The sequence below is a fragment of the Lingula anatina genome, chromosome 2 (assembly GCF_051362555.1).
Source record: "Lingula anatina isolate TDL-2025a chromosome 2, LinAna3.0, whole genome shotgun sequence".
Taxonomy (NCBI): domain Eukaryota; kingdom Metazoa; phylum Brachiopoda; class Lingulata; order Lingulida; family Lingulidae; genus Lingula; species Lingula anatina.
This window is the reverse complement of record NC_141768.1, coordinates 36,777,246-36,803,450: the sequence shown is the minus strand read 5'-3', so window position 1 is coordinate 36,803,450 and position 26,205 is coordinate 36,777,246. Positions and strand designations below refer to the sequence as shown.

At 35.8% G+C, this 26,205-nt stretch overlaps 2 protein-coding genes across 8 annotated transcripts in view; one reads left to right on the top strand and one right to left on the bottom strand.

Annotated features, from left to right (window-relative positions):
• LOC106156780 (uncharacterized) overlaps positions 1-19,504 on the top strand; it is a 43,427-nt gene extending 23,923 nt beyond the window's left edge. Inside the window, exons 4-8 of one of the 5 annotated variants that reach the window (XM_013532202.2) lie at positions 15,238-15,556; positions 15,772-15,860; positions 16,055-16,283; positions 16,539-16,630; positions 16,954-17,064. In XM_013532202.2, the coding sequence (XP_013387656.2) occupies positions 15,238-15,556; positions 15,772-15,860; positions 16,055-16,283; positions 16,539-16,630; positions 16,954-16,962 (738 nt within the window). In that variant the 3' untranslated portion in view covers positions 16,963-17,064. Of the gene's footprint in view, positions 1-9,053; positions 9,528-10,797; positions 11,432-12,608; positions 13,282-15,237; positions 15,557-15,771; positions 15,861-16,054; positions 16,284-16,538; positions 16,631-16,953; positions 17,065-18,339 lie in introns of those variants that run through there. The other 4 variants (XM_087005519.1, XM_087005520.1, XM_087005521.1 and 1 more) reach the window with 4 other exon arrangements.
• LOC106156781 (uncharacterized) overlaps positions 19,162-26,205 on the bottom strand; it is a 32,444-nt gene continuing 25,400 nt past the window's right edge. For all 3 annotated transcript variants that reach the window (XM_013532204.3, XM_013532205.2, XM_087005516.1), the window contains 4 exons: positions 22,216-25,982; positions 21,891-22,055; positions 21,095-21,745; positions 19,162-20,819 (listed from right to left, as the gene is read on the bottom strand). In XM_013532204.3, coding sequence (XP_013387658.2) covers positions 20,580-20,819; positions 21,095-21,745; positions 21,891-22,055; positions 22,216-25,982 — 4,823 coding nt within the window. In that variant the 3' untranslated portion in view covers positions 19,162-20,579. The remainder of the gene's footprint in view (positions 20,820-21,094; positions 21,746-21,890; positions 22,056-22,215; positions 25,983-26,205) is intronic.

Sequence of the window (26,205 nt, the reverse complement as noted above, 5' to 3'; positions counted from 1 at the left end):
AAAAGCTGTGTAGAAAAATTATCACTGATAAATGTTTTAACACTGCTGTTATTTGAATAAGGAAATAAAGTTTGTTTTATATGCATTAAAGAGGAAAAAGTTATTTATCCAGCTCATTATAAAATGTTTCTGTAGAAGCATTTATTAAGGCAGTTAAAAGAAAAAAATATTCTTTTTTAAAGACTGGGGGCTAAACCTAAAGCCATATGTTATAATGGAAAGAAGTTGAAGATATAATAATTATGAGTGCATAATCATGGCTGACATCTGGGGTTCTAGAAAACCTTACCAAAGAAGTGTCTAAAACCTAGACATGGCCACAACTGCTATTCTGTTTAGTTGACTGTTACCTGCATTAATGTGAACAACCTGAAAAGTCATGTGAAGTGATTTGTGTATTTTACATGTACAACTCGTAACATCTAGCAGTGAAACCATAAGCCAGAGTATGAACAATTTGAGTGAGGCAGTGATCGTAGCTTTGGCTGATACCTTAATCTCTCTTTTTAGACAAGAAACTGTGCTCTATCTTCCACCTGAAAGCATGCATAGATTACTACTCTGACTCGCAACTAAGCTCCATTTCAATGCAGTAAAAAGATGGCCACTAGCTTTAAGTTTGTGCCAGGAAATTGTGATTTGAGTTGTTCATTTGGGCATTTGCACTCGTGAGGCTCGTGATCGCAAATGGCAATTATTGTTCATGAGGCCCATATGTGGTCAAATCCCAGACAGGCAATACAGAATGATGATTGAATTGCACCTACCTTATAACTGCCCCAGTTTTATTTTGAATTTAAAAGAAACAAGGAAAATAAGCTGGATTATATGTCTAAGCCTTTGGTCTATTTTTTCACCAAAACTTCGTTGATTTGGTTTAAATTGTTAACATTTTCTAGAACAACTGGCTAATGTAAAAAGGCATTTATCAGACATGTCATGATCTCAAACAACATGTACATAGAGAAATTTTATATCAATAAGATTTCCAAATTTTTTAAAGCACTATTCCCCAGACTATCAAAGGGTTGACAGAGCTCTATTATAGATATTTTGTGTAGACTTTTATTATTCCTTTGAGTATATGATAAACCACTTAGAAGCACCTACAGCTTGTCATCTTTTTAATCATCCTTGTTATTATTCAGTACTGCTGGGGAAAAATCTTGAATTCTTCTGGTTTCATAACCTTAAAAATTTGTACATGATGCAAAAAAAAAAAGGGAAATGACAATGTTCAGAGAATGTCTTTATTTACTGGTTCTTCCAGATGTCTGGGCATTATTTTCTAACAGATAAGAACGAATTTGTCTGTGTTTTGTGTGGCAGAAGCTTCATGAGTTGTCAAGGTTACCAGAGACATGCCAGGGAGCAGCATAGCGGAAGGAGGTTTATTTGCACGATCTGCAGCAAGGAGTTCAAACGAAAAGCACACGCACATTACCATGTTACTAATACACATGGCCCACAGTACAAGTCACATTGTGTTATAGAGAAATAATTCTGGAGGAAAGTGAAATTTAAAAGACCTGATGGAGAGAATATTGGTATAGAATAATTCTGTGTTTATTTTCACTTTTTGAATCAATATAATATTTTTATTTAGGTATTTGATATTTTCTAAAATATAAATAAGGGTCTATCTGCTGTTTAAATCATTATGAGTTTTAAAACAGTTTATAACTGGTATTTAAAATAGGCCTTAGAAATAAATAACCTCGTGTTTAAAATGATCACTGATTAATTTTTTTTTTTTTTAAAGAAGTTCTAAAGATTTGGTATGCTGGGCTTGATGTACTTCTGTTCAATCCTTTCTATCTGTAAAAGGCATACTTCTTACTTTGTAATAGAATAAAAGCTTTCAAAGTTTCCTAAAATCTTGTTTGCTAGATCTCCATCAAATGTCAAATTGCAAGCTGCAAAAAGAGTTTTGGAATATTTTATCCAGGTTTGCACAATATTAATTCTGACTATATATTGCCTCACTCGAATGGATCAATGAATACCATTTAGTTTTCTCCCTCTCCAATGATCTTGGTACACCTGTGAGCTAGCTTGCATGGAATGCCTTGAAATGGACCCAAATAATGATTGTAGACAAAGGGTGTAACTGTTGAAATTGAACATTATATGTGATCATGATTTCGTGTGTGCTTCATAAAGATGTTTTGGTGATGTAACACGGAATGAAAAAAATTTATTGAACAATTCAAGAGTTCAAGCTGCAGTCACATTCTGTTACTGATGTGACAGTTGCACCCTCAAAAGTTTTCATTATTTTCCCTGTTGCACTGGGCATAGGCTATTTTTGTCGTATTTTTACACAACGAAATTATCCACCATTACAGTTATACCATCGAGGTCTGACATATTGTCCCTACTGTCCCCACCGGGTGTTCACCAACAAGGATTCTGTCAGACGGCATATGAGAGAACAGCACACAATGGGGAAAATGCACGCTTGTACCTTGTGTGGAAAAACATTTAAAAGATTGCAGCACCTGCGGCTCCATCAAACATCTTCAAAATGCAAGGGCAATGAAACTCCTAAGCCAAGGAAGAAAAAATGACAGATTTCTGGACAGTTTTTATTTATTCATTTAGGAAAAATTACAGACTGCAGCAGCTAATCAAACGTATTTTAAATATTTTTGATAACTGCAAGATAAGGAAAAAGAAATCCGAGAAAAACATTGTGCTCACACTCTAATTCTCATGACACACACACACACACACACACACACACATATATAAAAGGATGCTTTCCTATCTCTTCATATTTGTATTGTACAAGATAAAAAAACACAGATACAGAACAAATTAAATACCTGTTTCTGCTTATAGCTATTATTGCTAGGGTTCTGATTGGAATTTCATCTGCTGTTTAAGCAAATGTAATCATAATTTTGGTAAAAATATTTATATAAAAGTAGTCATAAAAATTATAATTGAGCTGTTTTAAACTCTGAGATTTTAGTGGAAAGGTGCTTCAGATGAAGTCCTGAGACATAAAATGCAAAAATGGTGAACACCTGTAAGCAGTTAGGAGTGGTCTTGAAATCCTTTTTAATTATTTTTTTTCTTTGAGAAGTTAAAACTATAAATATTTGGTCATTTTTGATGCTCCTTTTTTGGGTTTGCAGCATGCATGCTGTCTCTGCGATAGAATGTTCAAGCGAGCATCCCATCTTAGACGGCATATCCAGGAGCAACACAGTGTGATGCGATACAAATGCGCTGCGTGTCAGCGCGTGTATAAGCGTAAAGAGAATGTGACAAGGCACATTTCCTCTCACCATGGAAACAATGCCTTTTACATCATCGTCTCTGATCAAGAGAAAGATGAATGCACTGATTAAATTGTTCATGAAGTTTAATAACACTTACTTGATTTGATATTAAAATTCATCAATTATGTCATCCATATCCTAGAATTTTAGAAAAAAACACATTTCAAAATGTTATTTGATTAAGTTTAACATGACCAGGAGAAACATATGTTTTCATATCAAATAGTATCAATTTTGAAAACAACAATTTTAAAAGATTATAACAAAGAAAGAAAACCATTTTGTAACCATCTCATGAGGTAAAATCCTAAGAAAATAAGACCACGAGACTTACAATGATTAATGTTGTCTTGAATTTCCCGTATATTTTAGACGAAAGAAGAAAATTGGTTTGATATTTGTTTATATAAAGTGTACATCCATGTGGTCTGATTTTAGATTAAAAATGGTGTCATTTTGTTCACAATGTATCTTACCCCTGTGTTGTAAATAATGAAGGGAAGACAGTAACAATTTGTATACTGATATTGCATGAAAGCAGAAAGTTTAATTAAAGATATTTGTACAATCAAGTAGATTTGGTTTATATGTGTATAGTGTTGTCATTATTGGTATATGTTCTGCATTACTATTAAGACTATTTATATGTCCAACAGATGGCATTTTTACTTCTTAACTCCTCAAGCTTAAAGGTTTCTGTAAATATTTCACACCAAAATTGTGAGCATTATCATGTATTATGGTAATAATAATAAAAAATATTTCACACCAAAATTGTGCGCATTATCATGTATCATGGTAATAATAATAAAAAAAGTGAGCACTGGTGAACACCTTTCTGTTTTGATAATTTAAAATACTCTTTTATGTAAAAATAAGGATAGCAAATTATTTATCAAGAATTTTAGTAACAATTCATATTTTATTAGGGAAGTACCGTGGAATGTCCAGTATGCAGTACAATTGTACGCAGAAGAGCCGATCTTAGCCGTCACATTAAGGAACAACACACCGCCATTCGTTACACATGTGACATATGCGACCATGCCTTTAAACGTAAAGATCATCTTAAAAATCACATAAGAACAGTTCACAAGTAGGAACCACCAGAAGCTTGTTACTATTTTAAAGATGGGTTTGACGTGACATTTGAAAGGCTTGGTGATAGTCTTGTTTTTATTGTCATAGCTTTATTTAGGTATGTGTGCATATGATAATAATAATATTAATATATTTTAATATATTACTTGTTTTAAGCCAGCATGGGAACTGGAATTATAGTGGTTCAAAAAAGATAACTTCTTTCTCTCTTGTTCTGAATTAAAAATAATGTTGTTGAGCTAATAGATGACCCAGATAGCTTAGTTTTTACACAGGCTCTGCTCTGAAGATAATCATGCTAATTAGATCTTGGATTAACTGTAGGATATCAGGATTTATTTTACGTGTGTATATTTTTGGTGGTGCTTAGGCATATAATGCATGAAGTACGTTTAATTTTATTTGTACTTGTTGTCTTAATAAAATATAAAGCTAACCAAACTTCTCACCTCTCTCTACCTCCTCTATTACCCTTGTGTCTGAAAATATGATCACTACTGAGTGACTGAATGTGACTTGGTCTTGGTGAGCACCATGTATAGAAACCTACAGGAACTGGACTTGTACATTTTTTCAAAGAGAAAATGAATTAGATAGTCCATATTAGCCATTCCATTCACAGCTGTCTTTCTGCCAGGCCCTAATAGACACTGAGTGTGGTATTTGTAACATAAGACTCAACCGCAAAATGGACCTGAAACGCCACATGCAAGAACAGCACACGAGTCTCCGCTTTAGGTGCGGCATCTGCCATAGTATGTTCAAGAGAAAAGATAATCTGAAGGTCCACATCCGAACACTTCATCTCAGGTATACATTTGGAACCTTCTTCCAAGTGAATTCATTAAATTCCACATCAGTAAATAAAATTGGTAGCATTTTATAAGTTTTTCTAAAAAGCGTAGAATTCAGAATGAGATATTGATTGAGAAAATTATTGTTTTTAAGGAAATTTCTAATGTTTTGTGATGTTTGCTGCTGTATCAGGCATTTAGTAATTAAATCATACACTTGATCTCCCAAGTCTTTTTCATTATAAACAGTATTTTTGAAATTATTCCTCAGTTCATAAGTCATTTACCTTCTGTTTTACCTCTTTCAAGGAATCTGCTTCTCCAGAAGGAAACTGATGAATTTGTAGCTTCTAACATCATTGTTGGTTCAGAAACTGAAGGATTACAGGGATTCAAGTAGTCCAACTTCTGAGAAGAACACTTGCTTTTGAGACAGGAGTCCACTCTGCATTGGATCAAATTTTTATCACACTTAAAGATAATTCTGTTTTTTAAATAGCATGAGATAATTCAGATTCTTGCTGAATTCAGATTTCTTTTGCCCCGAGACTCATGGTTCGTTCATGTTTCATTGACCTATTGCAAACAGTCATGCTATCATAAAGATTCCAACTGCTCATACAGTATGTGGTGTGTGTGTGTGTCTACTGTACATGTCTCATCCATGAGAAATAGCCTGACCTCAGCATCAGTGAAACATTCACTAAAATAGTGTTTTTTTTAAATAAATCTTTGTAATTTAGATTGTGTAAAAAGAAGCACCAAAAAGCTGGAATGAATAATAATTATTTTGATATTTCATCTCAGAATAAATTTTCTCCAAAATTGTTCTTGTGAACTTCTAAAATTATTTTACCCAAGTAGCAGAATCTTCTTAACCAAATCTTTCTGTATGAAGGTAGGCCACTGATTAGTGGCATTTTCCATATCCTTTTTAAGATTTCTCCAAAAAGGCAAATAGCATGGTCTTGTAATAAATATTGTTATCATGGATAGCTTACTGAGTAAAGCAGTTAAAACACAAACACCACTTGTTGATTTGAACATCAGTGAACACCTGAAATGTTTTAAGAATTAACTAAGTGGGGCACAAATATCTTCTTCTTCCTGGAGATCCATCAAGTCCATAGAAACACATTCAAAAGAAAAATTGTAATGCAAGTCTTGATGTTAGATGAGGACAGTCGCTTATCTAAATCAGCTGTCTCTAAGGTAGTTTAGAGAAGCCCTCAAAATAACCAGTATGCTTTAGAAATATATGTTTATTTGGATTTTTTCCTGTTCTTAAACTGTTTTAATTGCCAGGTGTTAAGTCCTGTCTGTTATTAAGGGTAGGGTCTCTTTTTTAAAGGTATTCCTTTACCACCAGTGTCAGCAATGTCAGCGGAGGTTTGCACTACGGCACCACTTGGTGCGCCACATGAGTGTACACCAGGCAATGAAAGAGAGGCCAATGTATCAGTGCCCAGTGCAGGGGTGTGTGCAGAGATATCTGTCCTATGACAGCATGCGAAGGCATTTTAAGAGGACTCATCTGAAAAATTTTCACAATTAGACTAGTTAGAGATGGTGGACTAGACATGCCTAACCAGGGGACTTTTTCTGTGGTTTTAAAATTGATGTTCAAGTTCAGAGGTTTTTTTATTTTTGACATTGATAAATTTATGCACATCTTTTTACATAATTTAAGACGCTCATTAAAAATTATCCTGTAAAAACAGTAAGTGATGTTGTATTAAGGTATTTTAGATATAATAGCTCCATCATTTTTATCCAAATTTTATGTCAGATTCTTTAAAATCAATATAAACATAAGATCGAACAGAATTTGGTTAGCTCTTAAATCAACCTAATTTATCTTCAAAAGTTTACATAGTTAAAAGTGAATTTTGCAATTCATTATATAACCAAACATTACCCACCTAGAATGTATGTAATTATTTTATGCTCATTAGAATAACAACTTTTTTAAATGGACCTGAGGGTGGCTGTTGTTTTAAAATGTTTTACCTCATTATTTTCATCTTTTGTACAACTGATTGATGTGTATCATTTCTTTCATTTCATATGACACAAGCGAATAAACAAGATATTATTTTAATACTTGCACCTTTTTTTCACATTTTTCACATGAATTTTCAACTTGTTTGATTTTTTTCTGGTGTAGTTTATTCACACCTCATACAAGGCCTTTGTCTTTTATTAACAAGGAGAATCAAGTTTGATTTCTTAAGTGAACACCTACGTATTGTCCTTGCTTTCTGTATGTACTTTGACAAGCACCATTGTCTCGAAACCCCTATCTCTTCTAGAGAAAGAAAAGTGCCACAGGTTTGCCTTTCCACTGCCATTTATGTGGGAGAAGATTCTCAAAATCTCACCACCTAAGAAGGCATTTTGATATCCATCGTGACAAACGTTCACGGACGAGATTTCCATGTCTGCATGAAGGCTGTGGCCATACGTTTTTGCGTTGGGATAACATGCGTTCCCACATGCGGACACGGCATAGTATTCACTCTGAACAGGAGAACAGTTGTTCAACGCAACAGTTTCCATGTCAGTTTGAAGGATGCGGCCAGTTGTTTGTACATGTCAAAAGTATGCTTGACCACATGAAGAAAACTCATAATATTACTATTCTTTAGCTGGTTCAGACAAGGCAGAATGCAGCGTCTCATATTATATGACCTAATTGATTTAATTTCATGTAGATAAGTGTTTCATGTCTTGACAACACCAGTGTCTGTATGAATGAATTGTGCACGAAATCAAATGTGTGTTTATGATATTTGTGCTATTTCCACAGATTGATATGTGCTGTTGTGCATTTAGGGAAGGCTGATTTGAATGTTAAAAGATGATTTGTAGTTGAATTTTAAGAATTATGTAATCTTCTTCTTGTTGAAATAGTAAAAAAATATTCTCTTTGATATTGAGCTGTGTAATTAATGTGTAAAAAAGGAGAGGGGGAGGGGGTAAAAAGGTAGCTTATTGTGCCACTGTCGTTTAAGCAATTTGTTGAAACAAAATGGCTTTCCTCTTGGCAATTTTTCAGTTAATTTTTCAAGAAAAGAGAAGATATTTTCTCCTGTTGTAAAATCACCCCCATTAAAAGCAAACAATTTGTATAAATCTGACAAAAGTTATCTTAGAGAATTTTGTATTGACATCAGTGATTCCTGAATGCATTTGGTTCTCGTTTGATGTTTAATAGTGGCTTTATTTCTGCATGAAAATACAAATATTTACAAACTGTTAGCATTATTATTTCTGACCATTCTATCCATAATATTCCAATCTCTGCGTCGACATTTGTATAATTTCTGTCAAGTTTAAGTCTATGGGACCATTCCCAGACCCTATCGGACTAACTGTGGATGGATCTATCTCCTAGGGGATTCTCGCTAAATTGCAATCAGCCTAAGCAGTTTAGATGTCTGTCAAGCAGCCTACTGAAGCTGCTAGGGGGTAATTAAGTATAGTTTATCAGCTTCAGTAGGCGTCCCAGACATCCAAGCCACTTAAGTTGAAAGTAATTTAGTGAGAAACCCCTCGGAGATGGATCGATCCTGATAGATTGATCTAGGTATGGGAACCCAGTCTATATTGCATTTATACACTGCAGTTGGCCAGTTCAAAGAGGAGATCTTTTAAGCTCATTGCTAAATAGGCAGCTTTTTCTCATTCCAGTAATACGATTCTAAAAAATGATGAAATATGTTAATAAAATTAGATTATATGAAAATATACTGCTATTAGCTTTTTGTCTGAAGTTTTGTACGGTTTTGTTATTATCTAAGGCATGCCTGCATCTCTCAAATTCTTATGGTTGTGTCAGTAGCTTCTCTACCACAATATTTTTCAGTTCCCTTCGACTCCACTAACAAGTAATAGCAAAGCACTTCTTATGAATGCAGTTTTGAGATATGCAGGACCAGCTGTGCCTGTAAGAGGCTTGGTCAAAGCCCGAGGAAATGCATTCATACGGAAATTCAAATCTGCTGACATTTATCAGGCTTTGGAAGAACTACAGGCCATGGGACTAGGAATAATAGTTGCCTGGCATCACACACAATGTTTCATGAAAAGACCGCCTCTGGATGTGAAGGACTCTTTGTATTATATTGAGTATGAAGAATACCAACAGCAGTTTTATTTGAAAGACAATTATTTTTCAAAACTTGCCGTTAATTTGAAGGAAAATTTAATGAATAGTGTGGAACAACATTTTGGAAAGAGCCACACAGATTTTTTAAGAAAACTATACCTTGAATTCCAGGATACCACACCAAAGAATCCAGCCAATCCAATGGCTTCTATATAAGAAATATTACCATATCAAAAGAGTTAGAGATTTTTTTCAGTTATGTTCATATTTTAGATTCTCTTACTGTGTTAGTAAAATGGATATTAAGTACATCCTGATCAAGTTTTTATACACCAGAGACACATAAAATTAGATAACTTAAACTATGTCCATATAATCTGATATAACAGTTTGGCTGTATATGTCTTAAGTATAGATCACTGTTGAACACCTTTCATGTGGGCACACCTACTATTTCTTAAGTTTTGATATAAACTGAAAAATTCTTGCATGAATCCTGTGGAATATTTATGTCTTGTCATGTGTGTGTACTCCTAGGTCCCTTTGTAATTACTTCTACAAGGTAATAATAAGTGGCCGTTACCATGTTTAAGAAATGCACTGTAATTCCTTTTTTTTCTTCTTCTTTTTTTTTTTTTTTTTTTTTTTTTTTTTTTTTGTCAGAATCAAGCAAGTCTTTTTTCATAAAAAAACAACTGCATCACAGTGAAATTACATTTCTTTATCATTTTCAAGAAAGTAGTTACACACAACTTTTTTTTAATTGCAAAGTTTGAGAATTTTTTTCAAATTCGCCTACAATTAAATACAGACTACTCTCCATTGGTAACCTAGATCTTGTGGTAGAACTGGATGGTGGGATATCATCAACAGAACAGCATTATTATGTTTGACTCTGTATTTGGATTTGAAAACAATGATTGAATAAAACACATAATGGCTCCAAATTAATGTTAGACATCGCACGCCACATTCAGGAAAATTTAGGCCTTTATATCTATTTTTTGCTTTACTCACCTGATGAAGTGAGTAAGGCATTTAATGTCAAATTTTGGTCAATTTCTTTTGCTATAGATCAAACTTTTATCATTTAACAATCTTGCCCCTCTTCACTATGAGTGGGTTCCCATGCCTAGATCAATCCATCTGGATCGTTCTAACTCCCTGGGGAGTCTCACTAAATTGCTATCTACTTAACCAGCTTAATTGTCTGTCACACCTACAGAATCAGCTTGGGAGTAAAGATAATTACCCCCAAACAACTTGGCTAGGCAGTGCAGACATTTTAGCCAGTTAAGTTGATAGCAATTTAGGGAGACTCCCCAAGGAGATAGATCGATCCAAATATCTGTGGGAATGGTCCCTAACATTTTGACTCTAACGCAGTGATTTTGATTTTTTAGAACTCTGTGTTTGGAATTGTTTGTTGGGTTTTTAAGGGATTTTGTCAAATATATCAATAAGCATATTATACGAGATTTTCTTCCTTCAAAAATTCCAGTATCCTATAGTCAAGAATGTATTGTCAAGTTCTGTGCTTTCTGCTGAGCATGTCCTCCAGAGGAATTTGCTGTTGCATCCTGGTCCATTCATCAATCCTCGTGCATTTATGAGAAAACTTGGAGCGCGGAGTCCCACGTCTTCAACCATCATGAAATTTTTGTTACATCTTGAGAAGATTGGCTGTGGAAAACTCCAGGTCTTCTTTCTAGGGCTCAAGGAAAATTTTATGAAGAATAGCCACATAGATGAAAATACATTATCAATGTATTGTATAACACCAGAAATGTACAAAAGAAAGTACAGAGAGAGAGATCGGTATTTGACTAAAAGTACACTGCGGAAACTGGTTGAAGCCCACCATGAGAAAGCACTTATGAAGATGCTATATCCAGAACTCTTTCATAGTGTATAGTCAAAATTTAAGAGCTGTTAAAACTACTGGTCCTTCATTTAAATGACACTTTCTAGTCAAACGATAAAAAGTTGTAGCACATATAATATGAATAACACCAGTAAATCTGGTTCATTTAGAATGATCAGTACCTCCATTTTGGTTTTATTTTGTTGGAAGTTGTTTTCACTCTAATTTTGTTAACAATTTTAAAATTCCACCATGGACGATATAAGAACATAGCATTTAATTGACTTAGTTGAGGCTAGACATAGAAGCAGAAATAATTGATGTACCTTTTTGTTGCATTGAATGGTTTATATATATAGGATAAATGAAAAAAAAAACCAGAGAAGAGGTGGTGGTTTGGGATATTACACTTATTTCTGTAGTTGTACTTTTGTTCATGGAAAAAGTCAAAGAATTATTATTTGACACTAACTTAATGCACCTTCATCAGACTCAACACAGACAGTAAATAATCCCTGTAGTCTGATTTTTGAAAAATATAACCTAAGTTCATATCGCACACAAGTTAGCAGCTACATTTACATCAAAATTTACTTCTTTTTCCATTTGTGTATAAATATAAGTAACCAATTGTCCAAATGTTTGTTCTATTTTAGATAAAAATTGGTTTTCCTCGTTTATTTTTTAAATAATTAAAATAACAGACACCATGGTTTGAATTGACCTTAAGGGTCCATTCATCATGAAGCTACCATTCTATGTAGATCAATTCGTCTTCATAGGTACTCTTACTAAATGCAGCAGATAAACTGAATGACACGCCTTTTGGAGTAGTCATGGGCTGATTAACTTTCATGTGCGCTCGGCTTCTGAAAGCTTTTTGACTTCATATTGATGGCGACCAAATGCACACGCAAGTTAATCAACCCCTTGCTGCTCAAGGAGGTGTGTCATTCAGATTATATGATTGCACTCAGCAAAAGTCCCCACAGCCTTGGATTGACCTACGAAAAACAATTGGTTTATTGGGGATTGCCCTAAGTCTATGCTTTGTGAAGCCTGTGAACCTACTACTATTAAGTTTACTGCCTCATAGGTAACTGCAGGATATAGCTGTTACTAAATCCCTTTCCAAGTCTAGTTTCAAGTTTAGATAGATATTTTAAACTTTTTTGCTGTGCAAGTAGAGTATAGGCTTGAATAGCATGAAATCCTGTTCTTTTACATTTGATCAAGTACCACTCTTAACTGATATGCAGTATGCATAAGATACCTCAATGTCTTCGGTAAATGTGTTGTACCTTTGTGGGACTAAACTGACAAAAGAAAAGAGCAGGATTTTGCTATAATTACTATCTAAGAAGTGCAAATATAATGTGATGATTAATTCTTAAAAATGAAATGTTGCCCAAATGAAATGCCTTGATAGAATTAAACTGTTTTTTCAGGAATATCAAGATTTTGTCTTTGCCGGGAGAGTCATTTTGATACATCCTGGTCCTATAGTATTGGCAAGGATGATGCAGATGAATAAATTGAAAAAACTCAAGTCTGCTGGAGTGAAACAATGCATGCAGTATTTAGAATCACTTGGGTTAGGTAAATGTATTGAAGCAGCCACCCCAGGAAGGGGGTCTTTTCTGTTTGCAAAAAGACTCCCAAAAGAGATCCAAATCCCAGGAGAATTTAACATATCATCAGAGGCTTACAATATTGTCTTTAACACACCAGATCCTCTTATTCAGAAGCAACAAACTACTGCCAAGTTGCATTTTGTAGAGGCATGTGATACTTTTCTTGGCAATGAATATGCTAGATTAGTACGCGAGATGTATATTGAAACAGAATTATCACTGACTCTGTAATAAAAGAGGAAAAAACTCATGATGCACTGTACCTCATGTTATCTTTTAAATATTATTTATTGATTTATTTTATTGATTTATTATTTTATTTATTTATTTGTTTGTTTAATATTTATTTATTTATGGTCCATTTTGCATTTTTTTTTTTTTTTTGGCTAGTTCAGTAGTTTCATATTACTTTTAATTAGATGTTGTGCAACATATCAGTGTAATCAGTTATGATGTTAGTAATTGTTTAATAAAGACATGCACCTTATTTTTCTTTACTTCTTTCCAAATATCTGACATATATAAGGTTGATTACTTTTTACTTGATCCTTAATAAGTCTAAGCCCTATATTATGTTCAGAGTTCATAGTATTTAATATACAGATACCAAAATATTAAGCCAAGCTGTTACAGTGGCAGATGTGCAGTAAGAAATGCGTGTATTTTGCTAATACTTCTAGAGGAAAGCATTCATTAAAAAGTTCAATGCAGAAGATATGATTCTTAAACAAATTTATATTGCTACTCTTAAGTATCCTTGAGATCAAAAAAATATTTTTAACAGTCTTGCAAAAGAAGGATCTTGAAAGTCGTCATAAATAAAAAAAAAAGCATGAGATGCAGGATTTTAGGATAAGGTTTATATAACCTCAACAAATAGTATGGCGATGTGATAAACAATGCTTTAGATTAGCAGCAAACTGGCACGAAGAAAAAATATAAACAAAGGAGGACTATGTGAGTGAAAACAGGCACTGGGGCAAAGCAGACCAGAAAAACAAACATTAACATTAAATTCCAAAGGAGGAGTGAGTGTGCTGTTGACTATAAGCGCATCATGAACCAACCAGAGTGTATGTATTCTGTCTAGGCAATTTATTAAGTATATCTATGACTATGAGGATCTGTAATTTTAATTAATAACATGTTGATAATACTTTCTTTGAATTGGCAAAGTTTGAGAAGTAAGGGAATGGGAAGGATGTATTTTGATACTTGAGAAATCAGAATAATGTATGTTGCATTTAAACAAACCATTTTATAAAAGAAATGAAAATGAAGTGAGAAATATTTTGGGTTTTGATTGGTTCTTAGTTCTTGTATATATCCTGTAGCAAGGGTGAAAGATTAACAGTTGTAGACGAAAATCAGTTAAATCAAAATAAGATGAAAGTGATAATTATATCCAATAAGAGGAATTGATTATAAGTAAGGGAGTCTCTGTTTGTTAGAATATGAACAATTGGAGATAAATCTGGTTTTTTATAGGATTTTTACAGATACTGATAAGCATTGTGCGTGAAATATAATATGAGGCAGTATTACTAAATACACAAATCATATTACAGTATTAATTAATCCTAGTATGAAAAACTGATAAAGATATTGGAAAAACAATATTTTTAACCAAAAGGAAATATATATTAACTATTGTTTGTGTAAATTAAATTACTGGTACAACTTTATAAACACCATCTTTTGAATATTTATATAGTTTATTTTGGGGGCTTGTTTGTTGCATACAGTTTCTATACCCTCTACCAGGACCAAGGATTTATCTTTCACAAGATATTCACAGGTATTTTTCTGACTGATTCTGTGGACTTTTTGTCCCCTTACCCTGTGAGTATATCCGAGCAATATTTTAAGGGTTGGTCACACTTTACATTTCTCACCAGGTATAAGCACTCGCCAAGTCCCGCACAATTTTTCCTGACAGTAATCAGGACAGTCCATTGCTCTGACGTAATTGCTCTCTCTGCGTTGTGATATGCCTGTGCGCATTTTTGCAAAACCCAACCTAATCACGTGACATGATTGCCAAAGAGATAATGCAAGCGAAAACAGACAGCATAACGAGCGTTAAGCCCTTTGGTGCCACACAGAGTTGCTAGCTGTGCGAAGAGCGCTGAAGACAAATGGATTAACTTGTGGGCTGTAATAGATGGTTCTGGTATTACAACACAGACGTCCAGCGAGAATTTTGCACTGGTAATGAGTACAATTTGTACAAGGGTGTTAAGTGTGCAGTGGACATTAGCCCACAAAATTAGATTTCTCAGTTTATATGAAAGTAGCAAATGCCCTCGTTCCCAATTTGAAGTAATGATTGAGTGTTGAGTACTGAAAACCCCCTGCAAAATTTGTGACATCAAATTGACATTACTTACAATCAAAAAGACTATTTAACTGTAACTAAATTTGAATTTTTTTTCTTTATCAGAAGGGCATAGGAGTAATTGCACCCACTACATCTTCAACTTCTGACATCTTGGGATTCCCACCACCAGCTCCCTCTACAGGCCCTACACCTGTTTCTTATGCACTCCTGACCCAGCCCCTTCCTACCACCCCCAGCCTGGCCCAGCATCATCATACTACTACAATGCACAGCTGTGCCTTTCTCATGCTGGACACTAATGGGTGTAATGAATGCATCTCGCTGCAGCAAAAACTGCAAGAGGCTACAACAGCCATTGAGACGCTGAGGAAAGACAACATAAAGAAATGTGTAGACTATGCTGAGCTGCAGCTGAAATATGGTATGTATCCATTTTGTTAAAATTGCTTTTTAGTGCAAAAAAATTTTATAAAATTTTCCAGTACATTTTTCAGTCAAATCCTTATTAACCAAAATAAATTTGGCTAAAAAGAAGTATTTATATGAGTATTTGATTTGGAGGGACTACAAAGAAGTGTATGTTCAAGTGCTAAAGAGTATCACATATTTTATCTGATTTTTACATTTCAATTTCAGAACAGCTTTTGACACCCAGTGTGGACCTGAACCCAAACACAGAAAAATACCAGCCCAGCAGAGGACTTAGAATTGAGCAAGCAAACTTTGTAAGCATATTTTAGCTTCAGTAAAATACTGTTAATACTGTAATACTGTTAATTGTCATATGTTATTTATACCCACTTTTGTCTGGTATGTCACCAGGTCATTTCCTTAATCTTGATTCCTAAGATAGGTCAAATTTCTCTTGCTTTCACAGCTTTTGGTCATCATGAAGTTAAATGGACAAATAATTTTTCAGGTGATATTGGAGAGTGGACAAGAGGTTGACCCTGGCATGACCAGACTAGAGGGGACAGACCTGGTAGTAGAATCAGAATGGCTTATGGAAACACTGTCAAAATGCACCAATAAGCCTAGCAGCTTTGTTTTGAAGAAGTTGTTTGATGGCTTTTTTACCCCACACGAACTTGCCTCAAAAACTGCTGTTTCCTTTTTGAAGGACTCCCCAGTGGCAAAGGCTCTACAGAGTATGTTTTTATTTTCAGCTGTAAGAATATGTATATATTGTGCCATTACTTTTTTTATGTTATCTGTTATTGATAAAATAAGGCCTATTTTAATGTTGTAAATTTCATATAAGAAGAGGGATATATTATTGAAGTAACTAAGCATAATTTAAGTCTAAATATGATGTATAATTGATTAAAAGAATTGCCAGTTTGAATATTAATTTTATTAGTTTGATAAATTGCAGCCACTTTATATTCTCTTTTTTTATTCAGTCTATGGAATGTCCAAATTAGGATTGAATGCTATACAAGTCAATGCAGCAATTAATTCTAAAATCTCAACATCACGCAGATGTCTCAGGAAGGTAAGTATTATTAGAAGCAAGATTGAAATGGTCAAAGGTCTTTTTAATTTTCAAAGTTATTACTTTACCTTTGCTCATTCAGAATAAAATTAGGAACAATTCAGTCACAGATAAACTGATATTTGTCATTGACAAGTTAAATTCAGGACTTTGGAGCTAATTAAACAAGAACTTGCTGACTGAAATTATGGTTATTCAAATGCAATTATATTTCCCTCTAAGTTATATCATTTCAAATATTGATATAACTGGATATCAGAGTATAACATGATAAGTAAGGTTAAATTTGTATAATTTGTTCTTTTCTCCTTTTTTTCTTTTAGTTGGAGTAACCCGTGCACGCAGTCAGAAACAGATTGATACTTACCTGGGATTTATGAAATTTTTAATTTTATCTATGGCTATGGTGAATAAAGTAGATTTTATGACTGTGATTTGTCTGGTTTGTTGTGAAAACAGATTTATAAATCTTGAGATCTAGATATACAGTAATATATTACTGTGTGTGATAAGACACCCTGTTTTCAGTTACTATTTTTATCCAACTTCAATGAACCCTTTCTCCTTTTTTATATTTGGAACATTGTCAATATTCCTTACTTCTCAAAAATGTTTTTCAACTTGAGATTTATCTCCCGCTGAGTTTAAAGAATATGGCTTTTGAGTTTTAAATGCCCCTTGATAGTATATCTGAATAAATGAATCAACGCATTCTTTGAACACATTCTTAAAAAGTAAATGTACGGTAATGACACGATCGTTTCAACCAGCAGAAATTATTAATTTTTGGATACATAATTTTGGAGTCATTAAAGATACATTTCTCTGTAGCATTTTGGTGCTTTTGCTGTATAGAATACAACCATTAGGTAGTCTGCTTTTCAATTGTGTTGCTACCACTCACTAAGAATATCCTGATTTTAAGAATTTTCAGTCGAAATGATCAAGTCATTACCTTAAGCATGCAGAAATTGAGCCAAAAATTTCCTAACATCAATGTCTCATAAGTGTACCTTAGGATATAACCTCCAAACACTTAAAAAAGTATACAGGTGGCCCCTAACTAGTAGTCGGAGGCACCCAGCATATGTCCTGAAAGGTTTCCCAATGTACTAGTATGTAACAAGCATGCTAGAAGCAGAGTGTTCCAGAACAGTGGCCACCAACTTGGTACACATGCATTTTACTATGCAAATGAGTTAAGCGACCCATGTTCAGAAACTCCAAGTGTGATTTTGCAGCACATTACCAGAGAAGACAATTTAATTTTTACAGAATAGATTATTTTGTAATTGCTGGTTAAGCAAACTGGAATGCACTTTTTTAATATCACAATTTAAATTTATTTCATCCATCCACATAAGGTATACATGTACAGAAATACTAATTTGGATGAAGACCTGTTCTTTTAAAGGGCAATTTTTCCATGAGCCAAAATCGGTGAATAAGACTCCAAAATATATGAGATTTAAAAATGATAAAGCTATGGTATAAACTAATAAAAATACAGATTTCATGCTTTTAGTGAACTCCTCATTCTATTGTGTGCTGACATATCTCTTATAAATCAAATTGTATTGCATTAACTGATATGAGAAAAAGGTCAGATTTCATGTATTGTAGTGCAATCACTATTCTATAATATTGTCTTTACATATTTTTAGAAAGCTGGTCTGGTTGAACTGTACGTGTTATTTTGAAATTTTCAGGACTTTGTCAAAGCAGGAAGAGTCATCTTAATGAACCCAGGGCCAATAGTATTGGCAAGAACAATACAAAGGATAAAGTTGAACAAGTTCAAGTCTGCTGGAGTGAAACAATGCATGAAGTATTTAGAATCACTTGGGTTAGGTAAATGTATCGAAGCACCCACCTCAGGAAGGGGGTCTTTTCTGTTTGCTAAAAAATGCCCAAAAGAGGTATGCATTCCTGGAGAATTTAACATATCATCAGAGATTTACAAAACTGTCTTTAATACGCCAGATCCTCATATTCAAAAACAGCCAGGTACTGCCACGATGTGTTACGTAGATGCATGCAATGTTTATATAGGCAATGATTATGCCAGATTAGTGCAAAACGTATATGCTTGGAAACCTTTATTTTATTCTAAGGTGGGATTTAAATCAAATTTGAATTAAAGGGTATACCATGTTCGTGGAAAATTTATATGGCAAATAAATAAATTTTCCTGGAAATTTCAACAATTTCCTCTTTATCACTAAGGTATACCCTATCTAAAACAGTTTCGGAACTAGGGTCTATAAACATGTTTACAAGCTCTTCAGATCTGCTTTTATTCTCAGGAACTAAATGGGCCAGCTTTCATATGTGCTGGCCAGCAGATGATCATAAGTTTTAGCAACATATTCATATGTTTGATGGAGTATTCAGAGCCTCCAGACCAAATTATTATTATTATATAGTGATTGTGAACAAAATAGAGGGGCATGTTGAATTTTAAATAAGTGGGGAATGTTGCACTGGAGTTGTTAATTCTAAGAATACTGTGATCAATCAATAATTGCATCTTTTTGACATTTCACATATGTCATTTTATTCCTTAAAAAAGCAAGTGTACAAAAACAGCAGAATTGTATTTGTATGTAAAAAGACAATAAGACATTAAAGCAACAGAAGAGTATAAAATATAACAAAAAAAGTGCTGAAAGCAAGGGAATAAATTACATCTACTTTTTGACCTATTGTTTGAGACCTATTATTTTGAAAAGCAAATTAATTACTGTGTCAATTGAAATCCTTTAATTGGATTATGCACAAATACCATACATTTCAAAGCTGTCTTGTTTCCCATGTCTTCTTTTAGATAAACTTTTACGTCATTTGACTGTAAAAAAAAAAAACAAAAAACAAGGGATCATGGGGAGCTTTGAAATATAGATGAGTAAAATACCATGTTACCTGTCAAATATGAGCATAGGTGAAAGAAGCTGCCAACAAAAACTAAAAAAGAAACCTCTTCACCACAAAGTTCATATTGCACTGTGCCATAAACTTGGGTTTTATTTCTGACACTTTAAAAACATTAAACATTACAGCACAAACATAGTTAAGCCTTAAATCATATATGTCACAGTTAAAAGTATAAATAATGGCACTTATTTTGTCTTTTGGCATAACTCTTCATAAAATTGCAAAGACAATGCAATAAATATCTAGCTGGTCTTTTCCAATTCCTTCACACATTATATTCAACTAAGCATGCACGATGTATATAAGTTAATAAAATGTATTTAATAATATTATTAATCATGTATACGACTTGGTATAAAGTAATGATATAATACATGCTGCAACAAATGTCATTGCATGACCAATTGTCTACAATACGTTTCAAGAAAAATGTGTAATTAATATATGAAATAGCAAATGCGAATAATATAAATAGTAAGGCAGCACTACACCAAACTGTTACTTCTTTGTTAAAATGCACTTGAAAATTGCGTAAAGAATATCAAATAAATGAATAATATGTATACTTATAATTCAATCTCAGAAAAAGTGTTTTGTTTCAGTAAATTCTACTTGTGATTTGTTGAACAATACATGTTAACAGATACAGATATATAACATATGTGCTAGCTATGAGCCCTACCCTCAAGGTAACTGATATCCAGAAACTACTCTACTAGAATTCTGCAAGACTCGTGCTGTCTATTTTGTCTCATAAATAGAGATTCAGCTCAAACTTTAATACTATATCTCAAATGTTTAATATATCACATTTCAACATTGGCAAGTTTACCAAGTCTAAATACTATAAACCAATTATTTCTGATCACTAGTCTTTGCACAATTTGATGGAAACACCTTAAAACTTTTTTTTTCCAAATTCACATTGCCTCAGTGAAATTTACCAATTCCACTGACATGTTTACTCAGGTGTTTTAACATTATCATGTAAATCATGATGTGGAAGTCTTTCCTATTATCTCCTAGGTCCTTTGCTGTGCACTATTTGCAACATAATAAGTTTTCTTGATGCAAACTTGTCACCCAGTGCCACTATGGTTTTCTTGTCACTGCTTATCTTCACTGTGAAGACATCAATACCTGTGTAGAAGTTGCAGATCTCTTTGCCCGACTTCATCTTCCACAAGCGTATGGTGCAGTCGCGAGATCCAGAGACAATGAAGTCATTATCTGGGGAGATGGCTGCACACCAAACCTAAAAAAAGGAGCACGATTTGTAAATAAAAGGTTTTTCACGAAGTTAATCTAAACATGCAACTGCCATGTTTTGGCATGTTAATTGTAAACCATTGAAATTCATGCAGTTTTAAGTGATATTACAAGGGAAATATATAGATGTTAAAAAAAATTAAAACCGACATTAAACAGAAACTAACCTTTTGCATTTTTTGTCTTTATACATAAGTTTTGTTTCAAGCATTATATGCATAGGAAAAAATTATAACACACTACAAATAACAATGAACAAACCTCATCTGCGTGGCCCCGAAGATTGTGTTCCATTTTCTCTGTAGCTGTATTCCAAACTTTAAGAGTTCCATCTGAAGAGGCTGATACAAGATGCTTTCCATCAGGAGACAAAACAACAGCCCTAACCTCACCAGTGTGGGCAACAGTGTTAGAAACCCCTCTGCCCATGGTTGTGGTGTCCCCTCCAGTAATCAGCTGTCTGAGTGCTTTACCGGTTCTCAAACTCCATATGGTAAGTTCTCCCTTGCGTGTACCAGTAACTGCCTCGTGGTTATCCAGAACAGCAGTACATTCAGGTTCTGCGTCAAGGGCCAAGATTTTGGGCTCGGCAGTGTTGTATGGGCTGGTGAGATCAAAGACCAAGAAGTTGGCATTTCCATCATAGGAATTGTGGAACCCAGCCACAGCATACCGGTTGTCTGGAGAGAGGGCGAGGAAGCTAACACTGTCAGCTATCCCTATAGCACCCTCATACTTGAACTCACGAATAACTTCATTTCCAGGGAGATCATAGACAATGACACTGGTGCTGTTTCCAAAACGATCGGTGCGTGCAAAGACAACCTTTTCTCCATCATTCATCATACAACTGGCTGTGCAAAGCTCTGGATGGGGCATGTCAAGGGGCATTCCTGTGTCAAAGTCCCAGATCTGAAATAATATAAAACATTACTCTTTAACAATGCTTTATCTATTCTTTTTCTTTCCCTAATATTTATGCTAACGTTAAAAGTTTCCAATCTAATAAGTTAAGAACCTTGTGAAATTTCATACTACATTTCTATTATGTTCATACCTGTAGTTTCCTGTATGGAACATGGTTTCCAGCTTGGACATCATTCATATCTAAATGAACTGGTTCAGCACCAACTTGACCAACTAACAAGGAATCATTCATGGCAAGATGGAGATCAGTAGAGGCCATGTCATCTCCCTTCATAATACGCACCAGTTCACCATTCTGAAATAGACAAAATCAGTATTTGAGTTGAAAGAGCTTGTTGGTCTCATTTCAAAATATTTCATAATAATTTCACAGATAAAGTAATTGTCCTAATGAACAGTAGCATTTGTTTGTTTTTAAAACAACTAATAATTAAGTAGACATTTAGGTAACTTACACTCATGTCCCAAATTTGGGGAGGTCCACAGCTTGAGCCTGTCACCACATAGCGGCCATTATTGGTCAGTAGGCAGGTATCCACCTTGATTTCTTCAGACAGAGTCAGGAATGGAACAGGCACTCCTCCAGCAGCCTGGTTTATACCCATCATCTGAATATTCCCACCACCTCCTGTAGTCATGGTGCTTTCCATCTGGTAGTTGTAGGAAGAGGAGCCCATGGTGCCCATGCCATAGCCAGCACCTGTGCCATAGCCAGCATTGCCACCAGTCATAGACCCTCCTGCATCACTCATACTGTAACTTCTACCACCAGCTCCAGCACCTGTGGTACCATAACCACCTGCACCAGCCCCTGCTCCATAGCCACCATATGTAGCAGATTCATAGGACTGGGTTTGCATGGATTCCTGCATAAAGTTGCCAGTTCCATACCCAGCACCTGCACCATATCCAGCTCCTGCTCCTGTTCCGTAGCCTGCACCTGCTCCTGCTCCATATGCACCTGCATCAGTTATGTCAGTATTGGCTGCATCATATACCGAAATTACTCCGTGTCTGCCTCCTGCATTTCCACCTGCTCCAGCTATGGCAGCAAAATAGTTTTCAGCAGCTGCTCCACCTCCACTACCTGCTGCAGCTCCATTAGCATCAGCTTTGACCCCAGCTCCAGCACCAGCTCCAGCACCTGCACCCTCTCCTACCAGAGCTGCACCACTTGGCGAAGAGATCGATGAAATACCACCTCCTCCAGCTTTGCCACCACCACATGGAATCAAACCAGGTTTGCACTTGTATAATGCCCATGCTATTGCACTGCCAAGAAGCATAAGTCCTAGTAGAGTGCCTGCTATTGCTCCAACTAGAGGACCTACCGCAGCACCAGATCCACCAGCTCCAGCAACAACTGCAGCTGGTGCCAGGGCAGCAGCTCCAACCTGTCCAGCACCACCAAATGCAGTACCAGGCACACCTATCACATTACCTGCAGCTCCACTACCAGCAGCCCCAGCACCACCCATGCCATTTGGAAGTTTCCCAGGTTGCACAACTGGGCCACCTACAACAACTATGGGGCCTGGTGTTTCAGTAAATGGACCTTGGCCAGCTACATTTATACCTGCAACACGGACATAATAGCCCTTTCCCACTTGACGATCTTTAATGACTTGAGAAAGTGAGGTACCTGGGATGAAGTTGTACAAAACCCAGTCATCAGCTGATGACAGTCTGGATTCCAGTATATATCTGTCTATAACAGCACCGCCAAGGTCTACTGGCTCCTCCCATGAGGCAATCAGCCCATTTCCTTCGGATTTTACTATAAGGTTCCTTGGTGCACTTGGAGGCTTGATCGAGGTCTGAATGACAATTCTTTCATTTCCTTCCTTTGGTTCACCTCTACCAATGGCATTCTTTGCAGAGACCCTCACAAGGTAGATGTGGCTTTCAGTTAAATTCCTGAGGAAATATTCTCTAATTCCACCGGCAGTCTTTCCGATTCTTTTCCAGCCACTTCCTGCCGTTTCATCTTTAATTTCAATTATATAGTTGGTAATGACTGAGTTACCATCAAACAGAGGTTCTAACCATTCAACGTGAACTTTGTCTGCTGTTGCAATTCCAACCACATGAACTTCCCTGGGGGCAAATGGGACATTGAGAGTTGGTTTCACCAAGTCAGTGCTCTTATAAGGTCCACTGCCTTTTTTATTCACTGCCTTTATTCTAACCCAGTAGCCCTTGTTTAGCTTAAGTCCATCGATGCGATGGGTACGTTTATCAGGACCAACTTCTGATGCTACTTTCCATCTATTAGTGCCTTCTTCCTTGATTTCAATGACATATCTAAGAATCTGTGAATTTCCATCCCAAATAGGCTTAACCCATTTGACTATCATGTGGGTGTCTTTCATCTCTTCTACATAAATATACTGTGGTTCCAGTGGTGTTTGAATGATATCTTTTGGTGTGACATATTCTGTCATCTGGTTGGGGTTGCTTCTGCCAATGACATTTTCAGCACTGATACGAACCAAATATGGTCGTTCTTCAAGCAGATTTGTTATCCTGAAGAGTCTAACCTCAGCCCCAATGTCAGCTCCTCTGACAACCCAAGAACTGCTATTCATGTCACGTGTCTCGACAATATAATGGATAATTGAAGACCCTCCATCATAAATAGGTGCATCCCATGCTACAGTGATGCTGTTTCTGGTGACATTCATGACTCTCAAAGATTGTGGTGGAGTTGGTCTCTCTGCTTTACTCTGGAAAAGGATGGGGCCAATGGTGAAGAATGGAGATTTTCCTTTTTCACTTTCTGCTGCTACTCTGAAAGAATAGTATTGACCAAGATCCAAATCTTTGAATTTGTACGTAGTTGTTTCATCACTAAGGGTCACTGGACTCATCCATCTGTTAGTATCAGCATCTTTGATTTGTAACACGTATCTATCAAATGGAGGGTTTCCTGCGTATGTAGGAGGGAACCATCTGACAGTCATACTTTTCTCATCATAATCTTCAGCAATAACAGTCAGATCATTTGGAAGTTCTGGTGGAGTAGAGGCCACATCAACAAGTTGTGGGCCCAGCTGACTGAAGTCACCTCTGCCATACTTATTAACAGCAGCAACCCGTACATTGTAGTATTGTTTGTTGGTTAGGCCAGTTAGAGTTGTCCTAGTAACAGGTGCTGGGACTGTGGGGCCGTTTCTCCACCTTTCATCATTGATGTTCTGATACTGCACAAGATAATTTGTCACAGGTCCACCACCCTCAAGTATAGGTGGTTGCCAGGTTAGGGTCAGACTGTCTTCACCAATGATAGAAAACACCAAGTCGCGGACACGGGATGGACGTGTGCCTTCAGCAGGAGTCACCTGAAAGACACTTGATGCCCAGTCACCAGGACCAACATCATTGATTGCCCTCACCCTGAATACATATCTGTCATCACTAATTAGATTAGATATCAGTTTGCTCAGTGTTATTCCATTAACTCTACCATGAGACTGGAATCTGTTGGGTGGATCTCTTTCATTTCTGCTCTCAATTTCGTAATGGCGGATAATACCATTGGGTCGCTGTGGAGGTGACCAGTTCAGGACAAGGGATTCTGCTAATATGTTGGTAGGTCTCAAACCTTGTGGTGGACCAGGGCGTCTTCGTACAACTTCGGTTTTGAATCTGTCAATGATGGCTGGAGGGCTGCGCCCTTGGGCATTATAGGCATAGAGACGCACTGTATAGTATTTGTCTTCAACCAAATTATTCAGTATGTACTGTGTTGTCCCTACTGAAAGCCGGTTCCCAACAGTGGTCCATGTAGGGTTGTCGAGGTCTCGGATGGCCACGTCATAATACAATATCTCAGATCCACCATTATCAGCTGGAGGCAGCCATTTGACAACAGCCCGTTCTGAAGTGACGTCAGTGATCACAGGATTCCTTGGTGGTCCAGGTGTTGTTTTTTCAGTCAGTGTTTGGAAATCAGCAGGAACAGGAACGCTGTATCCATCAGAGTTGAGTGCAAACAACTGAGTATAATACTGGGTATTTGGGATGAGGTTTGTGAAAGTGTGAGAGAAGATATCTGGTCCCATGTTTGCAGTCTCCCACACGCCCCCTTCTTGTTTGACCCTAATCAAATAACCCCTGAGGGGTGAACCTCCAGTGTTGGCGGGACTCTGCCAGGTGACCCTGGCATCTGTGGTCCTGACATCAACCTGGATTCCCTCTGGTGGCCCTGGGGGTCTTGGAGCTGCAGGAGAAAATTGAGGATTAAATAGTGTTTAACACTGGATGTTCAACTAATAGGCCCTATATTAAGGGAAAGGAGAAGTAAAATATCCACTTAAAATTCATTTGTTAGATTAAACAGAAAAGACTGTTCTCTGATACACGTATCATGCCAAACTGTTTATTTCAACTATGATTTGACTTTTACCCTAAAAATATAATTTAATATGACATATATTCCATTG